This window comes from Vidua macroura, chromosome 7 (genome assembly GCF_024509145.1).
Source record: "Vidua macroura isolate BioBank_ID:100142 chromosome 7, ASM2450914v1, whole genome shotgun sequence".
NCBI classification, from domain to species: Eukaryota; Metazoa; Chordata; class Aves; order Passeriformes; family Viduidae; genus Vidua; species Vidua macroura.
In genome coordinates, this window is record NC_071577.1 from 21,804,352 (window position 1) to 21,828,320 (window position 23,969).

A 23,969-nucleotide genomic window follows, 5' to 3' on the forward strand; every position below is an offset into this window, starting at 1 on the left:
TAGTATTTTGGTCCTTGAAGAAGCACAAATATTTAAACAAGATTTTCTCTAGCAGGTTTGGTTAGAGACACTGTCTAGTTAGTGATAAAATTTTACTTCTTTGCTTAGGCCTGTTTTGAATTGCATCAGACTTTGATTTTTAGGATTATGATGGTTCCTTCTGTACTTTCATGTTTTGTCTTTTATTGTGGTACTAAAAAAATCAAAGAAAATAAAATTTCTTGTGTGTAATGAAATGAATCAACTTATATTTAATTTCAATAATTTATTTTTAGTTTATATTAATCTTTATTTAGTTTATATGGTGGGTTTTTTATGATGTAACTTACCTCAAGCTCCACAGGCACAAATTCTTGAGTGAATTTGTGTTGTAATCTTGTGTCTGCTTCACCTGTGAAGTTTTCAAATATGTTTGGACATTGTTACCTTCCTAGAAAATTACTTCAGATTTCATATTTTACTGAAGGAAGATTTCTGCAAAATATGATTTTGCTTTTAATTAAGTAAAAAATTAAATTTGCACTTTGTTAGAATATTTCACTGTAACAGTGCAATCTTAAGAAGTGTTTCAGTTTAAAGGCAGAGGTCATATAAGAGAGCAGATGGTGCTTAAAATGTAAATCTGCTTACAAAACTAATTTTCTGTGTAAAATTATGTTAGCATCTTGTTCACTCAAAAGGTTTAAAATTTTCCTGTATAGGAAGAAGGGAATAATATAGAAGAGCTTGGTTAACCTTCTTCCCCAGAAGAACTGATTCCATTAGTTTCTAGATTGAAAGCAGGTGATAAATTACCTTTCATTTTTTAGCTGAAGCAGGCAGAAATTCAGCCTCTGTAGCCTAAATGAAAACAAGGTTCTGAGATAGTCTCATGAAAGTTGTTCCTGTTGATCCTTTTCATGGATGTTAAAACATGTGAAGACTTGGACAAAAGAGGAAGGTGAAAATACCTGGTTTTATGTTGAACTCGGCAATTTGTTGGCATAATGGCTGATCTCTTCTGAAAGGACATTTAAATAGGAATCAGCAAATGCTGTTGTGCAAGTATGGCCATGGCATGTGTGAGCTGAAGTTGTTAGTGTATAGACTTGAAAAGCTGACACCTTAAGTTCTATAGAATTTACTTCTAAACATCAACAAGCTTCACCTTTTGAGTCTTGCTGGATTTGCTTCACTTAACACAGGCTTCCCAGGAAAATTTCCTTTCTGATGTACATGAAGTTCAACCTGTTCTGCAGAAAAAAACAAATCCCAGCTTGCATGTTTGGTGTTGGCTCTGATTGGCTGGTTTCTTTTCCTTTAGCACTGTTTCACAGAAGGTCCCTAGGTCATGGGAATCAGCACAGAGATTTGTTTAAAAGCAGACTAGAGTTTGTGTTTGCAGAGGGGAATGAGCCTTGGAGCCAGTGGTAGCTTGCTGACGAGGTGTTTTTATGCAGTACTGAAATATCTATGTTAAATCAGATCTGGAGTATATTCAAAATTCCTTTTGAGATAATGTGTCTCTGTATGCACTACATGTATATTAGCTGGTAAATGTTCATCAGGTAATACTTCAGGTAATGCATTATATTTTTGATACCATAAGGAAAGCTCAAATCATATCAACAGTTGATTGATATGATCAATGGTAGATTCTGTTCAAAATCACATAATTGCAATCCTACTCCACTGTTATATACAATGTGCATATAATTACAATGAAGCCTTAGACTACAGTTAATTTTCTGTAGCCCTTGCTTAAATTTCAGAACCTGAAGGTGTATTTACAATTACTAAATTGCAGTATATACATAACCACTACCCCCTTCCCTTCCTGAATACTGCTTAAATAAAAGCCTTGATGTCCATGCCATCAAGAAATGTTAAATTGCCCTCTGCTGTATTAATGTTTTAAAAAGATGTTTTTGTCAAAAAAGTATCTCTGAACCTTCACTTTTAAATACATGTGATGTAACCTACTGCTGAAGCTCTTTGATGTTGGAGATATCCACTTAGTAACCAGAGAAAAAGCTTTTAGTCAGTTAAAAATAAAGCTTCCTGCTGAAAGACCTAAAGTGTTTAAGAGAACCAGCTGAAAACCCAACAGATTGTATTTTGTAATGAGGTCATATTTTGAAAGTAGCAAGCTTTTTTCATCAATATCTTGAATATTTTCTTAGAAGTGTGAATGCAATAGATGCCATAATAGTTTGATACAATTACTTTGGTAATTGGCATTTAGATTTACAAAGAAAGCCTATCATGGCTGTGGATAGGCTAAGGAGTTCAGAGAACATGAATCTGACCAAATCCAGAAAAACATTATTTCAAGGGTTGTTAAACAGTAAGTAATATATATGACATAGTGTAGCAATAATATATAGTAATTATTCACAGTAGTAAAACATTTGAAATTGAAACAGCTGACTGTCTTACAGTATGATGTCTGCTGATGCTGAAGGTACTTTCATACTAAAATGGAATGATGAAAAAGCACCAGCCCAGTTTGTTAGTACAGTTAGCTTATGGTGGCACTGATAATCCACATTCCTAGGTTTTGCTCTGCATTTCCTCATACCTAGTTTTACTTTGTCCTTTTAGACTAGTCATCTTTGAAACTGAATGAAGTGATGACTTTTGTTCAACTAATTCCAACTCATCTTACTGCAGTTAGGAAATGGGATAGAGCTGCATGAGTGGAAGACATACTGCATATATTTTTGTGCTCAAAGAGCAGTATGGGTGCCTAACTGGAATAGCATTTGAAGGCACCTTAGGTTTGTCATTTAATATCAGTGGTATTTTGACGTGCACAGATTTTTGTAATATTGAGGAAATATTTTAGAAGTTTTGTTTGTTTTACTTGTGGTTCAAACTGAGTGAAATAACTGAATTTTTAGTTAAATGTATCACAGTTTTATTTATTCCAAAGCTCAGTGTACTCATAAACTTTCTAATGAGAAAATGCCTTTATAGATTCTTACCAATTAATTTCAACTAAATTAGATAGACTAAATACTTAGTGTTTACTTTTAATATATTATCCAGAAAGAAAACATATAGATTTAATGAAAACCTGACTGTATTTTAAGGCATTTTGTAGAAACCTATGTGCCTTCAATATGTGTACATAACTCAGTATCTCTTTAGCAAGATATGCAAATGCATTACAAGTGGAAGAATATCTCTAAAATCCCTGGGGGCTTTAGAAGGACTTAAATATTTCAACACATCTGGCTCATTTAGAGCTAATGCACTGAAGGGTGACTCATAATGATGAGACTGCCAGGAGTTCTGGAAGCTTGAGGTGCACCTGCAGCTAATGAATTTTTGTGTCTAATTGCACCTAAGTTATTTTAGACTTTCCATGTTGGATGTAAGAGGTGCACTGGAGGAAGTGTATTGCATGAAGCTGGCAGGTTTCATGGAAGTTCCCACCGTGATGAATTTTCAGTGTGGTGAAAATGTAAATGTTCAAGGTGAAAAAAACCTTGTATTAGGTGAATAATCACTGTTGCTGTGGTTTATGGCAGAACTATAAATGTGTGATATAAGAAATTCTCCGAGTGTGCAAATTATTCTTCACACATACAGATGTGTGTTCATGTGTCATAGTGAATGTACCTGTCTTACAGCCATGATAAAGTAACTAATATTTTTTAGTTATTTGAAAGAAAAAAAAGGTAGAATTGTCAACTGCCTTCAAAGAAAGTTCCTTTTTTCAACCTGCAGTCCACCGGTTCCTACTTAAGTGCAAATGAGGAATAAATCCTTGTGGTTATTAGTGGGATTAGTTTGAGTTTTGTCTGATACAGTAAGTGATAAACTCTGCCCCTCATAGATCTGAATCAAAGTTTCAAGGACTTTCCTTTCTAGTTAAGAAGAAAACAAAACAAAAAAAAACCCAATTGTAAATTTGAATCAGAAATTGCAAAAGCATCAATGTATGTAATGTTCCTGTTTTCAATACTAATTTACTTGCTGTTCTTTATTTCCTTGGCATTCACTTCTCTACAGGGGCTAGTATGTCAAAATAAGGATTTATTGAGGTTCTTCAAACTAGATGTATTCTACTTCAGAACCTAACTCAAGCACATCAGGGATTCTTTTCTAAATATATTCTTCTTGTTTCAAGTTTCAGATACAAGGTATTGAAGTAGCCTGGCTGCTCTTTCATCTTCTTAATAGTTTTGTCAGAACATTATCTATAATTCATAGCTGAACTTGGGACAGGAGGACTTGTGAAGACCTGATAGGAAAAGGAGATTGCAAAGTAATAATATGCATAGGAGAATATGACCTGCCTTATTTCCACATAGACCTATATTTCAGATCTAATCTGAAATCCAGTGTGATGAAGATACTTGTTAAAGCTGTCTTACTTATCTTGATGATTATCAAACTGTTGTCCAAACCTGTGTCTGAAAACTAGCACTTGATTTCTACATTCAGTCACAGGGAAATGATTTTTTCAACTTAGTACTTTTATTCTTTTGTATAGAGAATTTAAGAGAACAATTTACTGTAATATCTCAGTGCCCACTAGCAGTGCTGGGCAGCAGATCTAAATTTTTATTATAAATGTTCATTTGAGAATAGACTGAGGTTTAAAATGCTCAGGATCCTGAAAATGAAGGGGAAGTGATGAAATATGTATATACTCATCCCTCACCTTCCTAAGTAATCTACTCTATTAGGCACATGAAGAATCAAGGTCTAAAATACATAAGTATTTAATTATCCAAATATATTCAATTTATCCTTTTATACAGGAAAGTAGAATACCCTTTTACTTTGTTTACTTATCCTTTTAGTTTGTTTTAAACATGCAGTGGTTACCCTAAGCATTTTTCACATCCTCTGGGGGAAGAAAAATCAATTTGAAATATCAACCTCATTTTTTTTATAAGTTTTTGGGAAAAGGTACAATTTTCCAATTGTACAATTAATACTTAAGTCAGTTTCTATTTGGATACAGTACTCTTGTTTCATTTTTTTTCTTTTTTTTTTCAGTTTGAGCAAGGGTAAATATTTAAAGTCTTTATTTGTGGGTAGAAGTCAATCCGGAATATACTCCCCAGATGTCTCTATGTTTCTGCCATTCCTTTGAATAGCCTAGGGTAATTGGTTAGTTGTTAAAGCTTTGGTCCCAACCAAGTCCCCTTTTTTTTTTTTTTTTTTTTTTTTTAACTAGATAGCCTGGTGCCAAATGCTGATTAATGTCCTTAATGCCTAAACCTAGCATGTCTGTGTAGAATAAGGAATTTATACAGTATTGGGGCTCAGAACTCATATGAACCACAGAGCTCAAGTGGTGTTAATAATTGCTTTAAATTGTGGAAAGTGCAGGTGGAAATTGTTCACTAGGATCCTTGTTCACTGGGATGCTGTAGGAGACCATTTCCAGTCTTGGTGTTCCTTTCAAAGCAGAACTGCTTTGGCCTTCTGTTGTCCTGTACCTGTCCTCTTTAATCTGTGTTTTCTGATAGTCAGGCTGCAAATCGAGCTGTAGGAGATTATCATAGTATCAAAAGTTGAAATGGGCATAATTTCCACTGTCTTTTATCTATATCTACTGATTCAGCAACACACTTTGAGAATTCAGACAAATTTATGAGCCTTAATCTCCCTTTGATAAATTCCTAATGACAGCCTCTTCATAAATAATACATTTTTAAATGCTTTTAATGCTTCTGCCATATCAGTGTCCAATAGCTTCCTCAGAAGAGAAGCCAGGTTTGCTGTTGATCTTTCTGTTTTCTTTTATTTCTTACTTACAAGAATCATGTCTAGGTCCTTGCAGTCCTCTGGCAATAAACACTTGCTGGTTAGCTGCCACAGATCTTCAAATGGTTTAACATTTCCCTTGCTACTGAGCAACATAAACTGAAGGGATTTTTTCACAGCATCCTGAATGGTTGAATTAATGGAATCACATTACACTTAAGTGACCTTTTTGATCTCTCTTTGAAGAGACCTTTAATCTTTCAAGGCAGACGGTGAGCTGTTAGATAATAAGACAGAGATCCGGAGGAATTGTTACCAAAGCTCTAAACAAAAAGCTCTAAACACTGATTTTTTTTTCATTGTTTGCATAATATACTATAATACAGTACAATCTAGATTTTAAAACTTAGTTTTGATTTCGTTCTGAACTTGCAAATGCATGAAAATCACTGTGTAGTATGAAATATAAATGAATGCATAGATTGCAATGAACCTCTTGCAGTATGTGAAATGGCCTCAAGAGTATGCATAATAAATTCAGCCCTTTGGAGGAAAACCCTACCAGTAGCTGAATTTTTAGGAGTGATAATTTCACTTAAAAGTATTCCCTGCTACTCAGGCACCCTGTGTCCTAAGACCTATACAGGAGAACACAGCATTAATCCTCAAACCAGCAGACTCCCAAGGCAGTTAATTATGGTGAGCTCCATGTATCAGATGAAAATGGTAAAATAACTGCCTACTGTTGGGGAAGAGGTAATATTTGAAACAATCAGCAGGAAAGCCAATAAATCTGTGGAGGTTTGAACTTGTCTTCTCTAACAGCCGTACTGTTGATGAAGTAGGGAGCAGATGAAGGTAGCTATTTTTTATAGACTGAGTTTTAGACTACATAAAAAATATTTCACTTCTAACTTATTAAAAATATTTTTCATTTTCTCCAAGGTTATAATTTTTCTCTTTTTTTGGTGACAGTAATTTTGTGCCTGAATAATACTTCCCTTTCCTCATATCTGAATTTCAGGATTACAATATGCACTAGCTTTGCAAACTGTTGAACCTAAGCATAAGTTCATGAGCTATTTCCGAGGTTACCCATCCATTCTTTGCAAAATGGAAAAGCAGATGAATCATTATTCTTTTGAGAGCACCCCAGAAATATCATCTCAAGCTTTAGATTCTGCTTGTGTCTGTGTTTATGCCAGATGGCTCTGGCTTAGTTGGCTGGGTGGGCATTGTACTGGAAATAGTTTAACTGTACTTCATATAGCTTTATTTACTGTCTCATTAATTTTAACTTTTCCAGAAGTTTTCCCTCTTCAGAAGCCATTAGGGTTAAGTTTCATGCCGTGTTAAGAATTTTAAGTAACCAGAGAGAGAGATTTGTCACATCACAGGAGAAAAACAGCTATTTGAGACTGCCCAAAGTTTGTTTATTATCTTGTATTTGTAAGATCTTGAAGGTGGCCTTTTTTTGTTCTGTTACCTCATATCCTTAACTCATTTAAAAACTGTAATTTATATGGTTGGCCAAAATTGTAATATAGCAAAGAGTAAGTAATTTGTATTATATACAGGCCAAACCTCTAGTTATATGGGAATTTTTTATTTATTCCATCTGCAATTAACACTCTATGTTCTGTATATTTATATGCTGGGTTTGACCTTTTCTCCTACTGCATGTTCTGCAAGTGCAGACACTTATTTTGTCAGAGTGGCACAACCATTTGTCACTGAGCAAAACCTGCAAAAGGACCTGGAATGATTTGTGGTGTGTAGGTTGATTACATGTCCTTCAGAAGGCTTCTGAAGAAAGTGAACAGCACCTCATTTATTGTTGTAAACAACAAAAAGCCTCTTGTCCCAACTGTTGCTAATGTCTAAAGAGAGCTTTTGCTCCAAGACATGATTTGAAGTATACTCTATTTACCTGAGGTTACTGCTGGCAAAGGTTTTTCCATCACCACTACATTTTTTCTTGTTAATGTTTCTTCTTCTGACTTTTATAGGTGCATGGCCATAACATATTGAGAAAACACTCTGCAAAGTAAAGTTGAGTATAGAATATCCAGGTCTTGCAGAAGCAGTGAATTCCCAACAGGGGTTTAATTATCAATTAGTGCTGCTTGCAGGTGCTAATCTATGAATTTCACAAGTACAACATCCAAGGCATGACTTCAGATTATTTAAAAGAAAAATGTCTTAGTCAATAGGAACTGCAGTATACTTAACTTAGAGATAAGGTGTAAAGAGACATATATTTTACAATGCTCTTCATTTTTCCAAATAATCTAAGTGGAGAAAACAATTCTTGCCTCTCTAGAAAGTCCTAGTATGAAACTCCTTTTCACTTTAGGGAGAGTGTTACTGTCTTAAATTGACTTTGCTCACCAACTTGCAACACAAGAATTGTTGGGACTGTGGGGCTGGGAAAGGTTGTGAGAATGGGATGGTTATTTTCCTCACTATGGTTTGCAGATGTGATTGGGTTCATTTAGAAACTTTAGTCTCATTTGTCATATTTAAGCCATATTAGAACTTTGCATGTGAACTGTACTAGGAGGGTTAGTGAGTCTTGGCCTAGTAAATAATTTTCCTGAATGACAAGAGCCTAAATCCAGTAGCTAGAGGAGATTTTCATCAATAAAGCCTCATAGTTCCACTTAAAAATAATTGGGTTTTTTTACTTGCCTGAAGTGACAAGTAATTCTGTGTAGGGCTGAACAGTAACAGCAAGTGCTTCTAAGTGAAAGCATTCTTTACTGTCATGAGTGTATACCTGGCATGAATTTTTTTGGTGTCTTTGGGGGATATTTGCATACCTAGTGGTCCAAACTGTGTAGGTTTAGTAATAGTCCTAAATTTTTAGAAATATATTTACAGGAGTGGTAAGTCAGTTATATTTGCTGCAAGTGATATCTTTAATTGCATTTAAAGTAGGATGAGTATTCAACTGTAGAGTATGTTGTTGTATTTAAAATTCTGAGGATGTCTTCACTGTATGGGATCCCCAGACCTTCTGGAGAAATAACTGGAAGGGACTGCAGGCATTCAGGAAGGACTTTCACCTGCTTGGATGGCTTCTACTGCCTGTGCTGCAGGCTCTGTTTCTAGTGGAATTTACCTAAATTAGGGATGCCATGGATGCCTGCAGTTTATGGGTTATGTTTTTCTTAGGTGACTTCATCAGGCTCCAAAGGATTTCAGTTACCACTTGAACCCAGATCTTAAACATTTTAGGTGCAGAGGGACACATCCAAAGCTATGTACTTACTGAGGTCCTAGAAGGTTTGGCTTGCATTAATGTGAAAAGGGTAATGATTGTCTCATCCCTAAAGGTAATGAACCATATTTTAGAGTTTCCTGAAATACTGATTTTAGGTATCCAAATTCAGACAGTTGCTCCTAATTTTTGCCCTTGTGGTCTAAATAAGGGCAAGACCTTTCAAAACAAAAACAAGGAGTTAGAAAAATGAAAAATATGCCAGCAGGATGGTATGGTTTTGCTAGATAAGTATGTGCAAATACTTGGCTCTTAGTTGATGATAATTACATACGCTTTGAGATATTGCAGAAAGTGTAGGTTTTTGGGAGGATTTGCATTCATGGTGGCTTGATTGACTGTGATTAATGACATTATTTTGGCTAAATGATTTCCATTGCCTTTCTGTAAAGGCCAGAAAATGTAAAACACAGTACCAAAGTCTGAGGTGAAATGCTAGTTGTACTTGAAAATGCTGGATATGTACAATTAAAATTGAAAAGATCTCTCTGTAGGAAAAGATCTCACTGCAGATATGACTATTCTTAATGTAAACTTGTATTCTAATATTATGGACTCTTTATAGGTTTGCTTTCTCAATTTCAAGCATAGCCTGAAAATATCTGACATTTTGCCCTTAAATCCTCCTAATCTTCTATTTGATTACACTTCGCACTCTAGCTATGGTCCATCAGAAAAACAGAAATAAAGCATATGTAATATGTAAGAGTTTCTGACTTGAGTTCATATTAAAAGTAAAGACAAGCGAATAAATAAAACTGTGTCCCATAGCCTTTTACTGGGCACTGTTCTTGGCCTTCTTGAGGAATGATAGCCATCTAAAATACCACTCAATTCTGGTACAGTGTTTAAGTAACAACTACAACAATGCAATTAACATTAACTATTTACTTATATTAAAAATCCAATTTTGCTATTTTTACTTGGAAACTTTTAATCTCTTCCCTGGTAAAGAATCAATCAGGAGCAGGGTTAGGGTTTTTAAAGACTCAATACTACCTGTGACATCCCTGATGCCCCTTAGCCAAGTGTATGCTAGTTCATTAAAACCCTTGCTAATCGTGGGCTGCTCTTTGCAAATGCACTAATAATATCTTTGCCAGTAACTGCCTAAGGGCAGCTGGAAGGTTTGCTCCTGGAGGGAATAGCCCAGCAGCAGGCTGACTTGCCTTAGTTGTTCCACAGCAGGTCGACATTAAATGAGAGGCTGCCCTTCCTAAAGATATGCATGCACTTGAAGCTTGTATATTTGTAACATTTTATTTAGGTGAAGTTAGAAATCTTTGGATTTAGGACCCAATGCCTATCTGGTTTTGTAGCAGTGTCTTCATTTCAGTGCAGCCAGTCAGCTGGAGTTGGTGTGGGTTTTTTTTTTTTGTTTGTTTGTTTTTTTGTTTTTGGTTTTTTTGTTTGTTTGTTTTTTAAGATATGGTTTACAGAGATTTGTATAAACCAGAGCTGCTCTTGAATGCATGATTGTATTTCATAAATTTTAAAAATCTAAAAAATGGAAGCTATTCTATCCTGGCTCCAGGACATACGAGGCTGAATGTTCCTAAGGTTCTAAATATTAATTGTAATGAAAAGCATTATATGTATTTGCATGTATTTTATCAGGTAGGAGGTATTGCAATAAAACTGACTTAAAGATTGTGGAAGTAAATTGTGTGACTAAAATAAAAAACTGTTTGTAACTGGTAGAATAAAAAATTTTATTAATAATGAGGCTTTAAAAATGGAAAGACTTCCTCTTGCAGTGCCTGTAGTTGAGTTCATTTAACTGTGTAGGTTCTTTTCTTTACAAAACGTGTTCTCTACAAAATGTACCTCATGCTTGCTTTTAAGTCCTATTTTTAGTTTCAAACACTTTCATGTCCAGTTAAATTTATTACAAGTGTATAAACAATCCTTGATGCCATTTTAATTGTATAAAGAAAATGAGACCCACAGAAAATTGATTTGCATTTAACAGTGGCAGCAGATTGGCCTAATTGTTTACTTCTCTAAATTCCCTTGCTAGATACTGTACTTCCCCTGTGAGGTGAATTTCTGTTATTACACAGTGGATCATGCATGATCAGGCACAGTGGGAATGAAAATGTTGTCATCACAATGTTAGAAGAGGGAGGAAGCAGAAACCTAAGTTTGTAGCAGTAGGACACAGAATGTGCAAATGTTTGGTGTGTATCTTCCACCATATGAATGATGTAGAGAGAGTTACTTGTGGGCAGCATGGACTTCCTTGCCTCTTTGCTTTATGGTACTCACCTAGTCAGTGCACTAAGAAATGTCTGTCTATCTGTTCATTTCCTTTTTATAATCTTGTTTAAACAGCTCTGCCAGGTGTGAAATATTTATCTCATGCTCATATCCTGTTGATTACATCTTGTGCTCATATATCAGTCTCGAACAAAGGCCCTTAATGATTTGGTCTGATTTATTTCAGGATCTGTGACTGTGCAAAGTTGGGGAGCCAGTTTAGTAAACATACAAAGCTGAATGCAGACATTGGGGTTTTTTAGTCAAGATTAATGGTAACGATATTGTTAAAACAGAACAATTAAAAATGTAACTTAGGTGTTTTGATAGAAACAGTGTTTATTAATTTCTTGCATTCTCCTCTGTTTTCAAAGCATAAATTGTTTCCTTCCTGCTATTTCTGTTATAGCATAGAGCTTCCTTTTCTGGACACTCAAGCTCTGTTCATTCAGTTAAAGTGTTTGTTGCTGTTACTTGACAAATCTTGATCATGTTTTCTTAGAGAGTAGTTTGAAGATCAGCTCTTTTTTTGTCACTCTCATATTTTAACTTTTTTTTGGGTTGTTTTTCTGCTAGTGAGCTGTAATATATTACCTAGAGTCTGTGTTAGTGCCAGGCCAAAAAAGGGAAAGAAGCACATGCAGAAAACCAGTTAGAGGGGACAGTGAGCTCAGAGTTCTGCTAGAAGCTGATCCTAATAGTAACCCTGGCTATAGCAGAAAGATGATCTAAATCATGCCAGCCATCAACTTATCCTTGGCTGTCTGATTCTTCACTCTTCCTTGCACTTGCATTTGTGTGATTGTTAACTGTTTATGGAATAGACTAAACTGAAAATCAGTAAGTTGGGTTTTTTCCTGTCATTTGGTTTTCAGGCAGATTATGCCCCTGAATCAGTTCACATAGTCACAAAGTATCAGTGACTGTGAAAGAAAGGAAGTAGGATTTATGGCAGCCCAACTGCTCTCTGAAACAACAGCTAGAGGGATTAAATGATTCAAGTGGTAATTTACAGACACGTATATGTGTAGAATTAAGTAGAAGATTCAATAAAAGCCTTGATGTCAAGTTGAATGCAATTTTCTGTAAATAATATTTTTTGTCTTTTTTTACAGTTGCTGCTAATTTACAGAAGATAGTAGATGATCCAAAGGCTTTGAAAACACTGACTTTTAAGTTGGTAAGTAAAAGCATCAATGGAAGAAATAAACAAATTATCACAATATTCACATAAGAATCTGGGTTCTATCTCAGTTACAGATACTTTGTTGAATAAATGTGTTGACAGATAAAGTGACTGAAATTTCCATGTATTAGAGAAAAAGCTTAAACCCTGTTTTGACAGGACAGTTCCATAACTGCATGGGGAAGGAGGTTCAGTCACATGAGTTCTGAGGCAGCCTGAGGTTTAGGTGAGAAGCTGCAGTAAGAAAACTCCTTGCAGAAACAAGTAAAGCAGAGAAAACTGTAATAGCTAGGTTAACACTCCTTCACCCCCACCCCCTTAGCACTACCCTGGCTGAAGTGTCCTCTGCTGATGGACATATTGTTCCAATCCCATTTTTTCAAACACCTGCCCCCATTTTTTTTGCATGCAGGTCACATTCTCCACTGCTTACTTCTCCGTAGTTCTTCTTTTCAACCTTCTTTCAGTTGACCATCCACACCTGCATTTTGGTCTTTCTCCTGCTGTATTTTATTGTTGTCTCTCCTTCTCTACCTTCTTCTGTCTTCTGTATGTGTCATCAAACCCTGGGTCGAGGTTTGGGAGTCCTTTCTGTGCTGCATTTTGTACACTGGACCATGGGTCCTTAATTTTGGTCAATATTGATCGTAGCATGATAGATTTAATTTAATACTAATAAATTTAAATTGCAAAAACTTGAGCCAGAATTGATGTGCTGTGTATGTTTTTATTTATTGTTAAAATTAAGTTGAAAAATGTATATACCTGAAGCTATTTAATTATTAGTTATGTAAATACCAGTTAGTTTTCAGCACCTTTTGCTGAGTGACTCAGTCACTCGAGAGACTAGACTGAATGTCTGTTAGATACGCAGGTCTCCAGAATCACAGCTTTGTTTATAAAAGCAGCTGTTATAGAGAGCCATTTTTAGACCTAATTGACGATGATGTATTAATTCAAGACTCTTCTTCCCATGTCATTCTTTATACAGATCTGAGGAGTTTTAGCTGACTCATTTGAACTAATTTTTCCTTTACAGTCCAGTGAAATCCCCTGAACTTCCACATTCCTTGTGAGAAGGGGTTGGGGCAGGGAAATAAAGACATGTAACTCAAATTAATTTCTTTCTCTGGCCTTTTCTATAAATATAGCTTAAAAGCTACTGCTTTTCTTTTTGCAGCTGATCTGTGCTCTTACTGTCTGAACATCTGACTTGGCTTTATTGTGTAGTAAGTGGCATCTCACCAAGAGCATTTAGATAACACATACTCCACAGGCTCTGAGAAGTCTGGGTTTCTCATTCACACACTTAAAATAGAGGCTTGTGATTCCAAAATGTAATATCCCATAGTATTCAGGTTATGCATGTTGAAAACACATCCACTTGAAAATTTAGGTTGGGATATTTTTTTTTCTATTTTTCGGTGATTCAGTTATATTTATTGCTGAGTTTAGTCAATGTCATATAGCATTTCAGATTCCAGTGAATGAATGCTGCTATCATCCTGCTCCTTACCATACTCAGAATTAGTAGACAATCCAAAATCAATGTCTTTGTCCTTGCTGTAGGTAAGTTCCACTGGATAGGTAGGAATTCTGGAGGTTAATTTTTAACCTTAGTTTCTTCCTCATACTTCTGACCTAGGTTTCCTGCACTGGTTCCTATTTTCACAGGGAAAGACCATAAAAAGAAGTATCCTAATTTATTTTTCTCCTTGGATTAATTTAATATATGTTCTGCTTCTGCCTATTTCTGTATTGTATAGTTAAGTTGCTAAATGAATTGTTGCCTATGAGAACTCTCATCTTTGTATGCACTACTGGGCCTTTGTTACCTCATAGCAAGATCTCACTGAATTTGAACACTTGTATACAATTTGATTAAAACACATTTTGTTGGTAAATAATTAATGGAGATTAAATATGTAGCTGATTAAATGTATCTAATCCTATATTCATTCAGAAAATTCAACTGAAAAATACTTCTTAGTCTAGGATTAGTTGCAAGTATTTCTGGACAAGGAGTCTGCTTAGTATCTCACTGCTTACAGGTAGTTGCTGGTATTTTGCTGGTAAATAATATTTCTATTCAAACAGCAAGCTGTCAATCTTTGGGGTAAAAAAGGAACAGTTTATGTCTTAACTATTTTTGTATTTAATTATTACCGAAATAGTAAAGAAAATTTTTAAGGTGAGGTGCCTGGGTGGCAGGGGTTGGATTCCCTCTCTTGCATATTTTAAAAACAATGTATCTTTGATCTTGCAATGATGTAATTCTGCAGAGCATATATAGTATTAAATATCCCCTAGTTGTCTTGGCTAACACAGAATGGAAACTTTCCTATAGGATCCAGCTGTCCACACTTTGGGAGGGAGGCTGCTTTAATACACAAATAATCTTGGAAACACTCAAGGAAACACAAATCACTGCACAGCATAATTTGCATTTTGTGTAAGGACTTTGCTTATGAAAAAGGATGGAAAGAAACCCAGTAATGAAAGAGTGTGTTCAGTCTCTACCAAGTACTTTTATTTTGCAGTTTGTGTAGAGTATTTGCATTTATGCTAAGCACAAAAAATAAGTTAATAGATTCCAGGTGCATTAAATAGACATAAGATAATATTTATTGATAAGGAAGGCATTTAAAAATCTATATGCATCTAGATATGTAATTTAGCATGGCTGTGAGGAGATTGACAACTAGCTAGAATGTAGAACAATGTTAGTAGTATTAGCACTTTTTAGCATTAAATTTTAAGTGTAAAATTCAAACTCCATTTATTTGGTAAATTCCCAATCCAAGCACCATTCAGGTATCTGAATAGTAACCAGGAGTAATGGTCTCAGACCTTTGAATTGCTGCTTCTGTGGAATAAGAGATGTGAAATGCTATCTGAAGAGAGAACTGTTCTCTGTGTCTGCTCAGATTAAATTTGAAGGAGTAGCCTGATGTAATACTTCCACAAGTGTCAACACAGTTTTATTTCTGGTCATGAAAATTCAATGGATTATGTCAGTGCACCTTCTATGCACAATCTGAGAGCTCTTAACCTTATAGCACATGTTCACAAACCAGTTCTAGTAAAGGGTTCATCTGCTACTAATGCAGAAAAGGATCAAAAGCATTTTTATAGGGGGGGACCAATTGTTCTGTTGGAGATATTTTGTGATATGCAAAAGAATCTGAAGGCATCTGTCATAAACAAGTAAGCATTGCACACTTTTAATCCAATTCTATTAATATTTTGACTTATCTACCATACAGATAAAAATATATAAACCTCTTTATTTAAAATGTCACTTTTATCCTGCAGAAGCATCTTTTGTGCTTAAAAATTGAAACATAAAAATACTTTGCCTCCAGCGTATTTTTTCTAAAACAGACCTAAAGTAATTGTTTAGTCCTGAGCACAGTGGTTTTATATTCTTACTGTTACATATGAAAAATGAACTGATCACTTGTGCCAATTTGTTTTGTGACGGGCTTTACTGAGGAATCTAAACTGTACAATTTTAAGTACTAGATTGTACTGTCAGGAGGGAACTGTCCCGTTGCAAATATTAGTATTTACTCTTTTACTTTTACTGAAGACTGTTTCAGTTTCCTGATTAAAAATTCAGCTGGTTGGTGAACTAACTTGCTGGTTGGACTAATGAGACATTTGCTGTTTACAGCACAGTGGTAAAAGTGGATTCTATACATGTATATTAGATGCTCTTCATGAGTGAAAATGGTTTACTCCCATGAAAAAGCAAATTTGGGTCCAGTCTGGAAAGTTTGGTTTAAAGATTTTGGGTATTTCAGTGTCCATTTTCCAGCATTTTTTCCCCATAATTCTTAATATTGACTGCAAGAGTTTGCTAAAATTAAGGATGCAATTGGTTGATGCTGACTGAGGCCACATGAAGCAGTCTGAAAGCTTTCCTTCAATCAAGCTGTTTGCTGACTGGGTGATATGGGGAAACTTCATATTCTGTCTGTCAAATGCTCCTTTGTAGCATGATATACTAAACATTTCTGTTTGTACTTGCAGGCCTCTGGCTGTGATGGCACTGAGATTCCTGATGAAGTGAAACTGATTGGTTTTGCTCAGTTAAGTGTCAGCTGATGTCTGTCCCTTGACCCCAAGCCGAATTGTGAGATTGCGAAAAAGCCAGCTTAGATGCAAAGGAAAATTAATGCACCACACACTGAGTTCTGCTTCATTATCTAGCAATTCACAAAGTCAGAACAAGCAAAGCCCACAGCTACACCGCTGCTGTTAACGTTCAAAATGCTCCTAAATGTCTCTTAGCAGTTGATTTGGATTCTCCCAAAGTGAAAAGCCTGTGGAAATGCTCTCAGGTGGCTGTACTTATTGGTTACAAAAGGAACTTTCTATCAAGCTTACTTCTTTCATAGACTTTGAGTGATACTATTTTACCTGTACTTGTGGTTGATAATACTGCCTTTGTTCTGTTACATTTAGAAATTAACATACATATAAAAGTTTAGAAATTTTAGCCAAACTTGAATTCTAGTTCAAAAAATGACTGTGAATTTTATTTTTCATATATTTATGCATTACACCTACTAGTAATAAGAAAATTATTTGACTTGATTATGTGCTATTTGCAGTTAATCTCCCACTATTTAAAAGAGTCTTTGAAGTATTTGGTAACTTCTAGGGGTTTTTTGAAACAATTTGATCTGGCATTAGCAAGATTTTGTTGGTTGTGTGTCAAAAAACAGTCCACAAACTGATCCTCAAGGGAGTGGGAGGTGCCTTGCAGATATTAATGTTTTAAGAATGTGCCTGAGGCTGCTTATATAAATAATCTCAATTTTCTAGAAGTACCATACATATGGTACAATAAATATAAATATTGTTATCTGAGCAAGGAGGGGATATACAGTAGCAAAGGTGTTACGAGTGTTTTGACTATGCTTTACTGGGGAGTCCATGAGCTAGAGCTACTGTGAACTGTTGTTAAGGTAGAACGCTTACTGTGTCCATCTCTGATCTGACTTACCTGTAATGATAGAAACCAGTTTCATACTAGTGAATAAAAACCTGAAGAATGGAACTGAAGCTTTATTTGAAGTTCTGCTAAATGCCAAGGTGGAGTGAAAATAATAGGGCTTTGTGCAATGATCAAGTAAAACTCTGTTACAAAGAAAACACTTCGACCCAAGTAGTCCTCTGCTTAACCTGTGACATAGATGTTATGGAGCTAGGGAACCTTAGAAAGACTTCCACATTTGGAGATGTGTTTCTCAGAGGTTACACTTCAAACTACTTCCTAGTTAATCCTAGATAAGTGGCAGCTCTTTAATGTACTGAAAATGGCAAATATATATTGTTAAGAGAAGTTATTTATAATGCCTTGTCATAATCGTTGAGGTGTTCTAGAACTATTTGCATATGACTCAATGTAATCCCATCCCATCCTACTGTTTACATGATGATTACTCCAAGATGACTGCAAAGATTAAAAAAATAAAATTAAAATAAAGATATATTGCACAAACTGATTTGTATTTTGAATTTCCATGCTCTGAGTGGATTAGAGAGTTGTTATCACAAAAGGCTGCTGCTCTTACTTAGTTTGGGTGCAGCAGCTGGGGAGGAGGAGGTGGACGAGAGGAAATCCTGCTTACGCCCTCGGGGTAGAGGGTTGCTTTGGCTCCTTGCTCTCCAGGGCTTTGCCGAAGCCATTCCTAAGGCTCCCAAGGGCTTACTTAAAGAAATCAATGGTTTTCTCGGGATGGGCCCCGTGTGCTGCTGGCTTGTGTGGGCGGAGAGCGGCAGGGCCCGGGGTGGGGTCGGCGGCCCAGGTGGGGCGCCCTGCGGCCGGTCAGGCCTCTTGGGGCTGTTGGTGCCCGCAGAGCTCCTGATGGCCGAGCCCCGGCGCTGGGCTGGCTCTTGGCAGCCGTGCGGCTGGCGGGCAGCGGGGTAAGTGAGCCTTTCCGCCGGGGCCTGGGCACTGTGCTCTGGGCCCTGTGCTGGCCGTGCCGGGCGGCCGCCGGGGCTGGCCCGGCCTGGCCCGGCTGTGCGGGCCCAGGGCGCAGCGCGTCCGTCTGCGGGGCAGGCGGGGTTTGCTGCTGGGCGTTCACCTTTGTGCCTTTGCAGTGTGATTCTATAAAAAAGGTACCTGAAACGTGCACATAACAGTGACCGAGGTGATAACTTGCAGCACTGCGATGGGGAGGGGTTAATTCTGAGCGTCGCTATGGGATTATTTTAATGTACATTTCTCTAAGCATTGCACCATTATTGACTAATCCACCTGCACTACTGCTACAGTACTTTCTCAGATGAAGTGAATGTTCAGGGAGGCTTCTTGTTTTCACTGTTCTAGAAAAAGAAATGGAATATATATATAGACTATATGCAATCATGTTCCACTCGCTATACACCTCCCCAGAAGCTGGGAAGAAGTGTTGGGATATGAGTAGCAACTGTCAAAAGTGCTCATCTGCTGTGCTGGTTGGGGCTGCAGGAGGTATCTAAATAAAGAATCCAATGTTTTAATTGAGGCAGTCAGCAGTATTGTACCAAGATAAAGTTGTTACAGTTGCTGCTCACTTGTGGTCTGATCCAGAATCATGGGGATGCTTCTGTGGTTCAGTGAGGCAGGAAATTCATGTGGCACTGTTGTCACAGCTGTGTTGGGTTTTAAAACTTTTTTCTTGTTTATGCTGCTAAGATATTGTGTATAAATACAATGTGAGCAAAATGCATTTTAGAAAAGGTAGAAAGAAAGGGTAATTAAAGCTATAGTGCTTGTAAGTAGTTTATACTTTTAGTATATACAGAAGGTAAAAAGAAGGTGAAAATATATAGTATATCGCAGTAGAAAGCAGTGAGCAAGCTGTGATGAGTAGAAGTAAATGGCAAACATCATAACAATTTGCTTTTTTATTATTATATACACATCCTCTGTTGAATAGTAAGGGAGAAAACTAACAGCTATTCATTTGTTCATGTTTACATGAAAAGCATTAAGAAGCTGGGTGAAGTTCTTATATATGTGACATTACTTGCCCCAAAATAGTTGTGGTGCTGGCTACTGCACCTGTCTTGTTTGAAAGAAAAGGTCTCTAATTAATGAGGTGAAGCTGGAACAGGGGAGCTACCATGTAGCTGTCTCTAAGGCCAGGAAAATAGGGCTTAATTAGATAGTGCTAAAAATATAATAATCTGTATGGTGATTATATGCCAGTGCCTGCAGCTGGGCACTTGCAGGCTCTGTGGGCTGATTAATGTCAGTGTCCATGGAGCCAGCCATGCCAGTGTGCTGTGCTTTAGCTTGCTGGAAGTAGCTCTGTGGACTGAGATGAAAGTCAGTCAAAACACAGTTCTGCATTTATTAGTTTCAAAGTGATAGGATGAATATAAACATAGAATTAACTTAGCACAAAACCAGATCTGGAGACTGGTTTTGCATGTGTAAAGGAGTGGGAGAGAAGGGACATTTCCAGTCTTTTATCTTGTGGGACTCCAGCGTGGGCTTTAGGCCAGGAAAGCTGTTTCCCATGCTGGCAACATATGCTTATTGTGCCAAGAGCACAGGAGCACATCTATTCCTTCTGACAAGTGCTGACCTCAGATCTTCCCACCAACGTGTACAGAGTTGTGCATTCAAACTGCAGTTCAGCTAGCTAGTTTGATAAGTATTCTTGTTTTCTAAAATATTACCCTATGTGTTATGAACAGTTTCCACGTATTCCCCAGAGACGCGGGCAGGGCCTTCCTAGTTCCCATGGCAACACTAAAAAAACTACTAACTTTAGCTAAGTACCGATATTGAAATGCTAATTAGCTAATTGCTCTGTTTGTTTTCTCTAAACTACCTGGAGATAACTGGCCTCCCACCCCTCCACGCTGCCATTCTGGGACTAACATGCAAGTAAAAACCCCTTAGGATCATGGGAGTATTTTTAGGAGATAGAAAGGAATATAAATAAAAAACTGAACACAATAGAGGAGTCTAGGCAAACGCCCTAGCTGAGGAAGAGGGAAACACATCCCCTGACTGGCTTTTAACCGTCACCATCACCTAAGAAGGAACAGACTATATTAGGCTCTGAGAAGCAGGGCGATAGGGACAGAGAGCCCTGGTGCTGCCACCACGGAAGGAGCGGGGACAGCTGTAGTTCTGGACTTCAGCAACAGACTCTGCACACCACACCTCCTCATCCTCAGGCCACTGGTGTGCCACGAAGAAAGGGCAGCTGCTGCTCGGGACTCCAGTGACAGACTCTGCATGCCTCCTTCCTTTCGGCTGCCTGGGAAAGTTACGACCGCGGGGGCGAGCTCTGCGTCGAGCCCCCTGCCCAGCTGATCTTTTTAATAAAGAGCTGAACATTAATAAAGACATTAGCCCTCTTCATTTCACTGTGTACTATCACAGTTTCCTCTATTGTCCTAGAACACCCTTTGTGAGTGGGAGTGGAAGAAGTAACTCAGAAAACATAATTGAATTTTCTCTCTCCCCTATTCTCTCCTGAGATAAAGATGTCTGCCTTTTCACATAGCTTGGTCCATTGTCACATCTCCAATTTTGGGGCTTCCAGAGCAGTCCTATGAAATTTGGTTGTGAGGTGTCTCTCTTCAAAGTGTTTTTAAACACTGTTATGTCTCTGAGAGGGAATGCTGTGTGCACCTTATAAATGGTATGCCTCCCACTCATGCTTTTCTTTAATCAGAGATCTGTTTTCCTTTTCACCACCTACCTCTGCATAATGATGTTGAATGGTGAGATTTGCCTGTGCCTGAAATCAATTAGCTCTGATGAGGACTCTGAGACAGACCTAAAACACTGCTAATTGAGTGCATTGAAAATGCTGATTTCTGTTTAGCAGGGAGCAGAGGATGTTGCCGCCCGTTCCCACCTTACCCTCCCACATTTTACCAAAGCAGCAAAAAAACCAAAAAAGAGACCTTGTTGATTACAAATAGTAGTCTATTTTTTCTATGAATCAATTGTGATAGAACTTTATTCAGTCACTTGCTGTGGGTTTTTCTGCTGCATCAAGTGGGCAGCCTATCCATTCTCTTGCAGTGCACTCATGCATATGCATGCACAAAGAATGCTAATTATTTTAAAATGAGAAGTTGGAAAAGGATCAGGAACCTACATCTTTGAGTACCCTGTGCATGAGCTCTGCTAATGAACAGCCGGGTTTACTCAAACCACAAAAACTCCAACAAAGTCTGGTTTCCTTGCGTTTTATTGCACAGTGGCCCAGCTGATGAAATAATCCAGGCATATAAGTTGAGCATTGTGACATTTTAGTTATTCATTTTCCCTAAATGACTAAGAGTAACATTGCAATGCACATAAAAATGTGGTTTTTATCTGCTTTTTTTATTGTTAGATTGATGCTCATCAAGCTGCTTTCATAGTTGTGTTCGTCTGAGATGTTGAATCAAACGCAGTAGTTGTGAAGTTGTCTGCTGCTAATAACATTGAGAATATGGGCAATGGTGGCTCAGTGAGCAATTACAGAGACATGGAAGAGTATGTGGTATGAAGGAGAAATATAATTTTCTCTGCATAAACTAATAAGGAGGCAATCTTGTCCTTTTTGGGACATGCATATTTTTCCGTCTAATTTTCAAGCATGAATTTGAAAGGCTGTGCTTGTTTATTGTCTCAGTAGGGTGTCAAAAATCATTTATGCAAGTGGATGTGTTTATGTAGAGGGACATAAATGTAGAGCTATACAAAATAGAATTGGAGTAGATGGAAAATACTTGCCTTTACTCCATTTTCCCCCCCATAAGTACACTTCAAAAATTAATAAAAAACCAGCTATGTTTCACATAAGGAGATTTATTTACTTATTTATTTATTTATTTAATTTGTTTATTTATTCTTATGGAAATAAACAAAATTGTTACCTGGTTCTTTTTCATCTGTGGAGTCATTCAGACTCACTAAGGAAAGATGCTGCTCATGAGTAGGAGTGCTGGGGTTCTTTAGATTCACTTTGAGTAAAAAGGCTTTTTGAATTGTGTCATTTTTACTCTGTAGACTCCATCAATCTAACTTTCTTTCCTTTGAGGACAACTGAGTTATGACATCTCAAAAGGTATAGGAATGTGTGGTTATTTGGTAATACAGTTGTCTTTTCACATAAAAAGCAGTGTGTATAGCTGTCATCAACAGGCAATTATAAATAATGCACCAGAAGAACCAGAGTGTCAAGAGAGTTTGAATAGGTGGACTTTGTGCTACTTATGTGCTATAAAAATAAATCAGTAGGCAAAAAGATTTAACCTCACAGGTAGTAAAACTGCTGTGTTCTGGAAGACAAGCTGTGTAGCACTAAATTGCTGCTTTAAGGGAGAGGCCTACATTTTTACCTGCATCTCTGTTTTTGAAAGCATGGACTTGGTTTTACGAAGCATTCTGGTACTGGGAGGGGGGAAAACCCACCAAACTGCTTCCCCCAACCCACACCTGTACTGTGGTGGTTTATAATGTAGAGGGCAAGGAAAGCTTTTGAAGACTGGTACCTTAACCTTCTGGTATTTGTATTAAGGTTGCTGAAAGTTTATTTGTTTCCTTCTGGTAAATTCATATCTTTTGCCAGTGCCCTACATTGTGTTACTGCTCTATTACTGACCAAGTAAAAAATCAAATGGTCAGCAAACACAAGTTTTTCGGAAGAAGGGAGGCGTGGGTATCAATGCTTCCTCTTCTGCCTGGGGTCGGTCCGCGCTGCCGCCGCTGCTCCCTCCTGTGCTGGCTGGAGGAGGCGGCTCTGGTGCCGTGGGGCGGCTGCAGGTCCTGGCCCGCCGAGCGCGCATTGCTCCCCCGGCGAGAACTGAGCTGGGGTCTTCGCCTCTGAATGTGCCTGAGCAAAAAGTTAGCAGTGCTCCATTCTGATGTAAAAAGTACCTTCCTAGAGGTAAACTTACGATGCCTTTTTTGCAGGACTTTGTATTTAGGCAAAGAAATTGATTTTACGGTTTTCCAAGTTGCTTCTTTTCCCGCGATCTTACCGCATAAGCTGAAAGCTGCAGCTTTCTGATAGTGCAAGGTGGGCAATTTGTGAAATTAAATAAAATTCCTTACCATTTTTTTCCAGCTCTATGGAAAGCTTTTTGTGAAGTAAGTGTTTACAGTGCAGAGAAGTGCAGTAGTTATCTGGTTGAGGTTGTTAAACCTGAAACTATTCCCATCATTTCATAGAATCAGCTAAGAATCCTGTTGCATTCAGGATCTGTTTCTCTCCGACTCCCTTTCTTCTCTCTCCTTGTTAGATCACCTCTGATTAAAACAAAGCACTGGAGCATTTACTCTATATTATGAGAAATAAGAAGAGGGTGGAGAAATCTGCCTTGAATAAGAACAGAGGATCCAGAGGGAAGGACCATTATTGAAATCTCAGCCCCATGAATTAGTAATACTTCACATCAGCTTCAGTGGGGCTAAAATTTCACTCCCAATCTGTGTCGATTATGAGCTCCTCAGTTTACTCCTGGGGCTATAAAATGGAAAAGGATCCAATCCTGATTAAAGAGTAAGTGTGATTT

The 23,969-nt window shown here is 37.4% G+C and overlaps 1 protein-coding gene across 6 annotated transcripts in view; it reads left to right on the plus strand.

Moving 5' to 3' along the window:
* The window catches only part of STK39 (serine/threonine kinase 39), an 82,441-nt gene extending 64,488 nt beyond the window's left edge, over positions 1-17,953 (plus strand). For all 6 annotated transcript variants that reach the window (XM_053982713.1, XM_053982710.1, XM_053982712.1 and 3 more), the window contains 2 exons: positions 12,367-12,431; positions 16,473-17,953. In XM_053982713.1, the coding sequence (XP_053838688.1) occupies positions 12,367-12,431; positions 16,473-16,547 (140 nt within the window). In that variant the 3' untranslated portion in view covers positions 16,548-17,953. The remainder of the gene's footprint in view (positions 1-12,366; positions 12,432-16,472) is intronic.
* The last annotated feature ends 6,016 nt before the right edge of the window (positions 17,954-23,969 follow it).